The sequence below is a fragment of the Puma concolor genome, chromosome B2 (assembly GCF_028749965.1).
Source record: "Puma concolor isolate L17-30 chromosome B2, mPumCon1.1.hap2, whole genome shotgun sequence".
Classification (NCBI taxonomy): Eukaryota; Metazoa; Chordata; class Mammalia; order Carnivora; family Felidae; genus Puma; species Puma concolor.
Genome location: NC_141671.1, coordinates 136,909,793 through 136,921,825, shown reverse-complemented (window position 1 = coordinate 136,921,825; position 12,033 = coordinate 136,909,793). Strand labels below are relative to the sequence as shown.

Here is a 12,033-nt window from a genome sequence, read left to right as displayed (position 1 = left end):
GTTTCTTTTTTCCCAAATCCTTGCCAGTACTTAGTATTATTAGATTTACCATTTTGTTTTTAATCTGGTGAATGTAAAAGGGGTTTCTGATTACTTTCATTTGCATTCATCTGTTAATAGTATCTGTACTTGTAGCCGTTTGGATTTTCCCTTCCATGAATTGTCCTTTATTCTCTCTACTTTTTTCGTATGAAGTCCTTTTGTCCATTAGAATGAGGAATTATCAGAATGGATTTTCTTTTGTTGAGAGCAAGAGAAAGAGACAGGGAGAGAGAGCATGCATGGAGGAGGAGGAGGGGCAGAGGGAAAGGGAGAGAGAATCTTAAGCAGGCACCAGCCACTTCCAGTACAGAGTCCAACACAGGGCTTAGATCATGACCTGAGCCAAAATCAGTCAACATTAACTGACTTGAGCCACCCAGTTGCCCCAAGGATGGATTTTCTGATCTTAAATTACCTTTGCTTTCCTGCGATAAATCTTTTTTTTTTTTTTTTTTAAGGTGTATTTACTTAAGTAATCTCTACACCCAACATGGGGCTCAAACTCACGACCCCAAGGTCAAGAGTTACATGCTCTTCCAGTTGAGCCAGCCAGGTGCCCCCTGGGATAATTCTTGATCAGAGATAGTGTGTGTTTTGAAACATTGTTAGCTCTTATTTTTGTTCATAAGCAAAGTGGGCTTTATTTTGTTCTTATTCAATTTTGAAATTGAGGTGAGCCCAGCCTCCTAAAAGAGTTGGTCAGTTTTTCCGTTGTTTTCTCAGTCAACTTTTATGTTATTAGAATTACCTTCTATTTAGAAGTTAGTTGTAAAACCCACCTATAAAAAATCCTCTGGGCCTGAAGCTTTTTAAAGGTAGAGGTCTCTCATTAAAACTTCAATTTCGTGGCGCCTGGGTGGCTCAGTCGGTTAAGCATCCGACTTCGGCTCAGGTCACGATCTCACAGTTCGTGAGTTCGAGCCCTGCGTCGGGCTCTGTGCTGACAGCTCAGAGCCTGGAGCCTGCTTCGGATTCTGTGTCTTCTTCTCTCTCTGCTCCTCCCCTACTTGTGTTCTGTCTCTGTCTGTCTCTCAAAAAATAAATAAATAAATAAATGTAAAAAAATTTTTTTAAATTTCATTTTCTAGTAAATAAGAGAAGAAACATTTTTAAACGAGAAAAAAATTTTCTTTCAATTCAAGACTGTCTAGTTATTTCCTCTTTTTCATTTTGTATTTTATTTATTTGCATGTTCTTTTTTCTTTTCCTTTAATCAGACTTGCCAAGATTTGCTTCTCAATTTTTTAATGACTCATATTTTGCTTTTTTAAAAAAGTCTTTTCCAGTGTTTTGGGATTTTCTTCCTCTCCTTTCCTCTCCCCTCCCCTCCCCTCTCCTCTCTTCCACTCTCCTCTCCTCTTTGTTTTTATTTAAAGTTGGCCCTTTATCTTCTCCCTTCATGTACTTTTTGGTCTGCTCTGTTAGTCTTTATCTAGCTTCTTGAATTGATGGCTTAGCCCAATTATGTTTACTTTTTGGGGGGGGGGGTGCGGTGTGCTGAGTCTCTGCTGTCTTATTCAACCACCTTCATCATTTCCTGATGTCCCAGTTGTGTGCTGTCCCAGTCCTGCCAGTAGGGATTCTGAGCCTGGAAACTGATATTCCTAAGAACTGTCTTTCTTAGTTGTTACCATCTAGCCTAAACTGAATGGAAGTGTGGCAGCAAGAGACCACTCACAGAGCTGTCCTGTTGACCTCTGTTTTTATCAGTTCCCCAATCTATCCAGGCCTAGGTTTGCCATGATGTCTCCATCCAGCTGCTCTTCTGACCTATAGCAGTAAGTGTGGGTAGTGTCAGCAAGGATGGCCCAGGAGAATAGACCTCAGAAAGGCACAGATAGAATAATCTAACCTGGCCCTATTTCCCTCCAAGCTGCCTTGTACCTCCCCACACAGTGGGACCGAAATCACCATCTGGTATTTCAGTGTTTTTTCAGAATTTTGTATTCAGTTCTAGGATCCATCAACCTTCTACAAAGTAACTGTGGCTCTTCTAGAATTGGTTTTCAGGAAGGGGGCCAGTTGCTGTCTTGGCTTCTTAGTTTGCCCCCTACTTAGGAATTGAACCTCATACTGAGATTAAAGATGTTTGGGTTTAAAGATCCTAATAAGGGGCGCCTGGATGGCTCAGTCCGTGAATGTCCTACTCTTGATTTCAGCTCAGGTTATAATCTCATGGTTTGGGAGTTTGAACCCTGCATCCGGCTCTGCACTGACAGTTTGGAGCCTGCTTGGGATTCTCTTCTCCTCTCTCTGTCCCGCCTTCTTTCTCTCTCTCTCTCTCTCTCTCTCTCTCTCTCTCTCTCTCTCTCTCACACACACACACACACACACACACACACACACACACACACACACACACAAAGTCTAGTGGCACCTGGGTGGCTCACTTAACCAACCAACTTCAGCTTAGGTCATGATCTCGCGGTTTGTGAGTTTGAGCCCTGCATCGGGCTCTGGGCTGACAGCTGGAGCCTGGAACCTGCTTCGGATTCTGTGTGTCCCTCTCTCTGTGCCCTTTCCCTACTTGTGTTCTGTCTCTCCTCTCTCTCTCTCTCTCTCAAAAATAAACATTTAAAAAAACTTAAAAAAGTCTATAAAGAAGTAAAGATTCTAGTAAATAATACATGAGATGTATTAAGCCTAACTGGGTGGAGGTGCAGCAGCTGCGCCTTTATTTATTTATTTAACTTTTTTTTTTTTTTTGAGAGTGCGTGCAGGCGCATGGGGGATGGGCAGAGAGAGAGGTTGACCGAGGATCCCACCCAGGCTCCGTACTGAGAGCAGAAAGCCCTGTGTGCGGCTCGAACTCATGAACTGTGAGATCATGACCTGAGCCGAAGTCAGATGCTTAACTGACTGAGCACCTGGGTGCCCCCACAGTTGTGCCTTTTGCTGGTTAGAGACTGCGAACTGCCAAAGACTGGCCGGGAATGGAAGCCTGAGGCTCTTGGTGTGATTTTGACAACCCTGCGTCTCCACTGAGGTGATCCCATCTCCCTGTAATCTCTGTCCTAGGGAGCAAGTGTCCTCCCTTTTCTGCCCTGCTGTAGATAGCAGTGCTGGTTTTTAACTTTTCTGCCTGGCAATATTTCCTGTTAATCTTGCTTTATACAGTCCTCTAATTCCGGCTGTGTGGGTTTGATTACCTTCTCTTGTCTATTTGGCAGGAAATCTTTCTAGTCCTGTGTGTAATGTAGTGTTTGTTAGATATTCCTGGTTGGTCTGCCATCATTCATTTGCTCTGCACACTAGCTAAACAGTCTGCACTAAATTAAACTCAAGAATTTTGCTTGGCATGGTTTTTCACAAAACCTCATCCCCGATTAGAGAATTTAAATAATAACACAAGAGCCATAGTGGTCTCTATCAGACTTAAGCTCTGTTGCGTCACTTGACCCATAGGTGGGGTGGGGAAGGGAGGGGTCAAAAACCACAATTTTAAGAAAGCCTCTGGCTAGATTAGGCTAGCTAGAGAGGGCCCCACATTGAAGTCATCTCTGTTCATCTGTGAGACACAGCTGTTTGAGTAGCCCACTGACAAAAGGAGTCAGAAAAAAATCATCTCGTTTCCTTCACACGTCTGTCTCTTCTCAGCTTTCCTGTATTTTCTAGTTCCACAGCCTTGGAACTTCATTCATTTGAACTCAGAGCAGTTCTTTCACCGTGCGTTTCAAATTTCTTTTTATTTTGAGAGCCACTACCCTAATTTACTTTGAACTACACCATGCTATATGCAGTTAGTAATAGCAATTATTGTCAACATCAACGAAGCTGACGTTTACCGAGCACCTACTTCTGATGCTTTATAGCCACATCCATATATCCATATCCTACTAATACAGAGACTGTGATAGAGATAGTTTTAGGGAAGATGCAGGGAAGGTTGACATCCTATTATTTGCCAAGTAGTATGCTAGATACTTTAAATAGTCATTTATTCCTTATAGTGCACGTCTTGGGAAGTAGTACTATCTCAGTTTTACATATTGAAAAACTGAAGCTTAGAAACGTTAAAGGATTTGACCAAGGTGTCAGAATTAGAATTCTAACCAAGATTGTTCTAACTTCAAAACACATGTTTTCAAACCACCTTCCAAAACTGTCTGACATTGTGCACTTGCTCTGCACTTGTTCAGTAACACTTGCATGTCATGCACTGAGGATAGTCTCACATCTTTCAGATATAAATCCTGCTCTCCAAGAAAAGATAAGAAATATATCAGTAACTGTAATTCAGAGTAGGCACATGTCTTGCTATGAAAGGTCCCAATAAAGTGCCAGGGGGCATTAGAAGGCGGAGAGTTTATTTCAAACTGAGAAGTTCAGAGGGCAGACAGACTGGGAGAACTGCCCTCTGAGCTGGGCTTTGACACATCAGGGTTCGTTTCCCCATGGGAACCTAGAAACTTCTTTGAAGGAGTGGAAATGGCACGAGCAAATACAGAGATGGACAGCGCAGTGTGTGTGATTGTGAGCATGTTGACAGAGCCCTGGAAAGTATACTTGAAAGAAACTCTGTGTTGCAACTTATTTTTCAGAGACCTGTGAAAATGTTTCTTTTCTTTTTTTTTTTTAGCTTACAATTGAGCATGAGTCTTCTCATGATTAGTGAGAATGTAAAATTGGCTCGTGAATATGCATTGCTGGGGAACTATGACTCTGCCATGGTCTATTACCAGGGAGTTCTTGACCAGATGAACAAGTATCTGTATTCAGTCAAAGATACCTATCTCCAGCAGAAATGGCAACAGGTGAGAATCGTGGCTGCTGTATGTTTTAATGGTGTAAGTACTCAGAAGAGAAGACGTGGAGGTTGTCAGGGCTTTTTGCAGTTATACATGAAGAGTGATTTGTTACATGGATTTGTATACAATGTTACTTGAATTTTTTTTTTTATATTAGTAATAGTCTATATTCACCATCATCGGTATTATGAGTTCTCAATTATAGTTGTTGGAATCTAATAGATGAAAAATAATTTTGACCTTTTTTTCTAAATCACATTTTTTACCTTTTACCTGGTAAAATTAGAATGGACTTTATTAAGCCATTGTTGAAACTGCAGATGGCACCCAGATCTCATGGGTACCGTACTTTCTGTAGACTGTTAGGAAGCAGACTATATTTGAATCCCATGTGAGGAATGTTAGTCACTGAGGATCAATAGAAATTTACAGGTGGAAAGTGTAGAAGTTATAAGTCCACTTGAAGGTGGCATTTCTAACAAGGTTCAACTTTATCACAGAGGAAAAAAATATGACAGAATTTAATAGTCTTTTTGAGGTGGTCTTCTCGGTTGAATATTTCCCTCAGATTCTACTAAACTGCTTCTTTGATAGTATTCCATACTTGTCCTTAATTTCTTTAAAAGAGAGAAGTATCCTACCTCTTTGAACTTAAACCTTTTCCCCTAAATCTGTCTGCATGTTCCTTACATTACCAGAAGAGGAAAATAGTTTATTTCATAGAGTCTTAAGTTTGTCACTGAAAGATTTTTGTTCTGTAGGCTGGAGACTTTTATTTTAAAAGTCTGAGCCTTTTTTTTGTAAAGATACTAAATCATTTAGCTTTGTTTTTTAAAAGACTTTTTTATTTTTATGTAATCTCTACATCCAACATGGGGCTCAAACTCACAACCCTGAAATCGAGAGTCACACGCTCTACCAACTGAGCCAGCCTGGTACCCCTCGTTTAGTTTTAAAACAAAACATTACCAACTTTATTTCAATATTTTGTGTATGTTGTTTTTAAATTGAATCAGCAATGCTTAAAACAATCTTGGTTGTGTGTGAATTGGGCCATTTTCATCTGAAGCCATATTTTTCAAACTGTGGGTTGCAATCCATTAATGATTTATGAAATTAGTGCATTCTCATCACCATTTTGAGAGTCAGTCACATACCATGAAAACCATTAGAGAATCAACTTAGAAAAGTATTATTCAAACTTTCCAAAAAGAAAGTTATAGCTATCGTCAATTTGTTATGTAATTTGAATATGAATCATAAGTCAGGAACGTGGCTTAATTATTCAGAATATTTAATTCATTTTGTCTTGCAGTTGAAAACAAAAACTTAATCATTCTTAAAATTTTGACAGAATATTTGGGTGTGATTTACAGTATAGCTGATGTCAAAATGGAGGTTTCTAACATCTGTAATAAATGGCCCTAGTTTAATCTTGGCAGTGAATTATCAGTTACAGATATAAAGAGTCATATTCTCCGTTGAAACCAGGTTTGGCAGGAAATAAATGTGGAAGCTAAGCATGTTAAAGATATCATGAAGACACTGGAGAGCTTTAAACTAGACCACACTCCACTGAAAGCTGCCCAACACGAGCTTCCAGCGTCCGAGGGGGAGGTCTGGTCCCTGCCTGTACCTGTTGAACGAAGGTAAGTAGACACCTTTTAAGAAACAAATTAGCATAGGAAACTGACAACATTGGTCACATCTAGGAGGACTAGGTGGCAGGGAGACAGGAACAGGAGAGCATTTTTTACTGAATGCCTTTTATAGCGCTTATACTATGGCTCATCTAACTGTGACCTATATGACCTATATCAATAAATTGAACTTAGGTGGGAATAAGCCGAAAACATGCTTTTGTGAATGAGCTTATAATAGTGGAGACATTATCTGAGGGAAGGAGCATGGGGCTGGGAACTGAAATATCTGGGCTCTCATTCTATCTTTTCCACTTTCTGTAGTTTTGGGAAAAGCATGTAACCTTTTCTAGGCCTCTAATTTTTCTTATGTAAAGTGAGGAAGTTAGATTAAAGCAGTGGTTCTCAAATAGGCTATCACAGAATATTTCTATTCATCAAAATTGCTAAAATGAGAAATGGGCTTTTTAAAAAAATAGTTTAATAAATTTTTTAAAGTTTATTTATTTATTTTGAGAGAGAGAGAGAGAGAGAGAGAGAGAGAAAATCCCGAGCAAGCTCCACACTGTCAGTGCAGAGCCTGACTCAGGGCTTGAGCTCGTGAACCGTGAGATCATGATCTGAGCCAAAATCAAGAGTCAGATGCTTCACCAACTGAGCCACCCCGAAAAATGAGTTGTTTTTTTTTTAAGATTAATTTTGAGAGAGAGTGCAAGCGGGGAGGGGCAGAGAGAGAAGGGACAGAAGATCCAAAGGGGGCTCCGTGCTGACAACAGTGAGCCCAATGCAGGGCTCGAACTCACAAGCCATGAGATCGTGACCTGAGCCGAAGTTGGACACTCAATCTACTGAGCCACCCAGGTGCCCCAAAATGGGCTTTTTGTTTTTTTTTTTTTTAATTTTTTTTTTCAACGTTTATTTATTTTTGGGACAGAGAGAGACAGAGCATGAACGGGGGAGGGGCAGAGAGAGAGGGAGACACAGAATCGGAAACAGGCTCCAGGCTCTGAGCCATCAGCCCAGAGCCTGACGTGGGGCTCGAACTCACGGACCGCGAGATCGTGACCTGGCTGAAGTCGGACGCTTAACCGACTGCGCCACCCAGGCGCCCCAATGGGCTTTTTGATTCACAGAAAATAAATAAATAAATAAATAAATAAATAAATAAATAAATAAATAAATAAATAAATAAAACGTTCTCTATTTTAGGTTTCTCTTTGACATTTTCCCCCCAGGTTCCTATTACCTGTAGCTGGCCAATATCACTTTAGTGGTGATATTTCCGGAATGCTCTACACAGCCAGTTGTACTTAGTTTCACTGCACATTTTTTAATGGATATCACTTGTCTGTTTCACTGACATAATAGATTTCCTAGTTTGTATTGTGGGTTTAAATATGCAAATATAGCATTCTGTAAAGAACACCAACTTGCAGATTCTTTGCCTCCTAATCAGTTTGAGAACCTTGCACTAAGACATTGCTCAGATGTTTTTCAGTTTCACGTTGTCATTGTAACTCTCAATTCTTGATTCTGTTTTACAATAGGTGTTAGATATTGAGTGCTCACGTGTCCTAACCACTATTAGAGACTACACATGTCATTTCATTTATTCACAGTTAGCCTTTCAAATAAGCCATGTTCTTTTTTTTGTATTTTAGATAAGATAGCTTGAAGTACAGTGCAGTCAGATAACTTTTTCCCATTATCACAAAGCTAATAATTGGTGGAGCTAGAGTTTGAACCCAGATATATTTGATTACAAAGCTGGAATTCTCTGCCATACCACTTATTCTCAAACTCTAGTATACCTAAGATCTGTTGGGAAACTCATTAAAATGTAGATGCTGGGTGTTCACTCCTGAGAGTCTGATAAAATACGGGCATACCTAGGAGATAGTTGTGGGTTCAACAAAGTCACATAAATATTTTGGTTTCCCAGTGCATATAAAAGTTATGTTTATACTGTAATCTGTTAAGTGTGCAATAGCATTATGTCTTAAAAAAACAATGTACATACCTTAATTGAAAAATACTTTATTGCTGCGGTGCCTGGGTGGCTCAGTTGGTTAAGCATCTGACTCTTGGTTTTGGCTTAGGTCATGAACTCGCAGTTTGTGAGTTCAAGCCCCGCATGGGGCTCTGCAGAGCCTGCTTGGGATTCTCTCTCTCTCTCTCTCTCTCTCCCTGTGTCTCTCTCTCTCTGCCCATTCCACATGCTCTCCCTCTCTAAATAAATAAATACACTTAAAAAAATAAAATAAAAATATTCTGTTGCTAAAAAATGGTAACCGTTATCTGAGCTTTCAACAAGTTATAATCTCCGATCACAGATCACCATAACAAATCTAATAATAATGAGAAAGTTTAAAACATTACAAGCATCACCAAAATGTGACACAGAGACACAAAATGAGCAAATGCTGTAGGAAAAATGGCACCAACGGACTTGATAGGTTGCCACAAACCGCAGTTTGTAAAAACACATCCAACACATCCAACAACATCCACATCATACTAGTGGTCCATGGGTCACACTTTGAGAAGCACATGCCACAATGCTCCCTTTCCACTTTATGATCAGCTAATGGGTACCGCCACTTTAATTTTCCTCAGCTCCAGGTAAAAGTACTAATATTGTGTTATTGACTCATAATTTTTTATTTAATTTTTTTTTTTAACGTTTATTTATTTTTGACACAGAGAGAGACAGATCATGAACAGGGGAGGGTCAGAGAGAGGGAGACACAGAATCCAAAACAGGCTCCAGGTTCTGAGCTGTCAGCACAGAGCCCAACGCGGGGCTCGAACTCACGGACTGCAAGATCATGACCTGAGCCGAAGTCGGCTGCTTAACCGACTGAGCCACCCAGGCGCCCCAACTCACTTTTTAATATTTACTAAATTTTTCCTTTGCTCATAAGCACTTATTTGTACTATTTTTTCTGTTATATTTTGGTTTTAAAGGGTTATGTATAATCTACATAGTTAACCATGTTCTTATTGGTTGTTTTCCCCTTTTTGTTATTATAAAGTCAATATTTGTGGGTGAATCTTTTTCTACATTTATGATTACCTTTTTCTTAATTTCAGTAGAACAAATCATAGCTGAGTCAAGTTGCGTTTTTATTTTTTCTTGCCTAGAAATATGTTTTACTTCTATTTACTTTCTTTTTTCTTTCCTTTTTCTGGAGAATCATCATTTGGCCCATGTATTATTAGTTTGTTCGTGTTGCCATAACAAATTACCCCAGACTGGATGACTTAACAGAAATTTATTTCTTTATTTTTCACAGTTCTGGAGGCTAAAAAGTCCAAGATCAAAGTGCTAGCTAGTTTGGTTCCTGGTGAAGACTCTTCCTAAGCAGACAGCTGCTTTCTCTCTGTGCTTACATGGCAGAGGGAATGAGCAAACTCTCTGTGTCTCTTAGAAGGACACAGTCCTCGGGGCGCCTGGGTGGCGCAGTCGGTTAAGCGTCCGACTTCAGCCAGGTCACGATCTCGCGGTCCGTGAGTTCGAGCCCCGCGTCAGACTCTGGGCTGATGGCTCGGAGCCTGGAGCCTGTTTCCGATGCTGTGTCTCCCTCTCTCTCTGCCCCTCCCCCGTTCATGCTCTGTTTCTCTCTGTCCCAAAAATAAATAAAAAACGTTGAAAAAAAAAATTTAAAAAAAAAAAAAAAAAAAAAAAGAAGGACACAGTCCTCACATCAAGGCTTTATTTAACTTTTTTTTTTTTTAAAGTAGGCTTCACGCCCAGTGTGGGGCTTGAACTCACAACCCTGAGATCAAGAGTCACATGCTTTACTGAATGAGCCAGCCAGGCACCCCCAACTGTAATTAATCCTGTACCCTAAATGGTTTCATTGGGAGTGAGGGATTTAACATAATGAAGTGGGGGAGGGCACAAACATTCAGTCCATAACAGCCCTGTAACTCATCTCTCAGTCATTGGTAAGAACTTTCCAATGAATACATGTGCCCAGTGAAAATTTAGTTGATTTCAATGTTTTGTTTTTTTTATTTTGAGAGAGAGCATGAGTTGGGGAGAGGGACAGAGAGAGAAAGAGAGAGAGAGAAAGAAGCAGGCTTCATGCGCAGTACGGAGCCCAATGTGGGGCTTGATCCCACAACCCTGGGATCACGACTTGAGCCAAAATCAAGAGTTGGACTCTCAACCAGCTGAGCAACTCAGACACACCCCCCTTTATTTATTTATTTTTAATTAAAAAAAAAGATTTTTTTTAATGTTTATTTCTGAGACAGAGCATGAGTAGGGGAGGGGCAGAGAGAGAGGGAGACACAGAATCCAAAGCAGGCTCCAGGCTCTGAGCCATCAGCCCAGAGCCTGACGTGGGGCTTGAACTCACAGACCGTGAGATCATGACCTGAGCCGAAGTCGGTTGCTCAACCGACTGAGCCACCCAGGTACCCCATATTTTTAATTTTTTTTAATGTTTATTTTATTTTTGAGAGAGAGAGAGACAGAACATGAGCAGGGGAGGAGCAGAGAGAGAGGGAGACACAGAATCTGAAGCAGTAGAACAAATCATAGCCGGCTGAATCTGAAGCAGGCTCCAGGCTCTGAGCTGTCAGCACAGAGCCTGACACGGGGCTCGAACTCATGAAGCGTGAGATCGTGATCTGAGCCGAAGTCGGACGCTTAACCGACTGAGCCACCCAGGCGCCCCTGTAAATTTCTCTTCTTTGACGTTATTTGCTGCATCTTTGTTTCTTCCTGGAGTTTATTTTACTTGCTCCCTCAACTGACTGTCCTTCAAACCTATTTTTTGTTAGCCTTCATTTGTACTTATGCTTAAGAGAGCTTGTTCTTTCTTGAACTCTGTTGGTGATTCTTGTCATCAGCTAGATTTTAGTCCATTTAAGAACAGATTCAGTTGATCCAGTTTTCTCTTCTATGGTTGTACGCAGAAATGTTGACACAAGGAGGTTCACTGAGCCTTTTATTTATTTTTTTATTTTTTAATTTTTTTTTTAACGTTTTATTTATTTTTGAGACAGAGAGAGACAGAGCATGAACGGGGGAGGGGCAGAGAGAGAGAGGGAGACACAGAATCGGAAGCAGGCTCCAGGCTCCGAGCCATCAGCCCAGAGCCCGATGCGGGGCTCGAACCCATGGACCGCGAGATCGTGACCTGAGCCGAAGTCGGACGCTCAACTGACTGAGCCACCCAGGCGCCCCCACTGAGCCTTTTAGAGCAAAGATTAGAAATAGCTTCAAAGCTATAAATGTGATTTTTTTAAAAATATTTTTTAAAAGCCAGTTAATAGAGCCGCCTGGGTGGCTCAGTTGGTTGAGCATCCAGCTCTTGATTTTGGCTCAGGTCGTGATCCCATGGTTGTGGGATTGAGCTCCGTGTGGTGCCTGCGTAAGATTTTCTCTCTCCCTCTACCCCTCTCCCTAACTCATGCACTCTTTCTTTCTAAAAAATAAAAAGTAGGGGCACCTGGGTGGCTCAGTTGGTTAAGTGTCTGGCTCTTGATTTGGGCTCAGGTCACAATCTCACAGTTCGTGGGATTGAGCCCAGCATCGGTCTCTGCGCTGACAGCATGGGGCCTGCTGGGGATTCTCTGTCTCCCACTCT

General features: G+C 41.0%; 1 protein-coding gene across 1 annotated transcript in view; it reads left to right on the top strand.

The window, feature by feature from the left end:
* KATNA1 (katanin catalytic subunit A1) overlaps window positions 1-12,033 on the top strand; it is a 42,467-nt gene that overhangs the window by 7,609 nt on the left and 22,825 nt on the right. Inside the window, exons 2-3 of the mRNA XM_025925607.2 lie at window positions 4,622-4,796; window positions 6,282-6,439. Coding sequence (XP_025781392.1) covers window positions 4,635-4,796; window positions 6,282-6,439 — 320 coding nt within the window. The 5' untranslated portion in view covers window positions 4,622-4,634. The remainder of the gene's footprint in view (window positions 1-4,621; window positions 4,797-6,281; window positions 6,440-12,033) is intronic.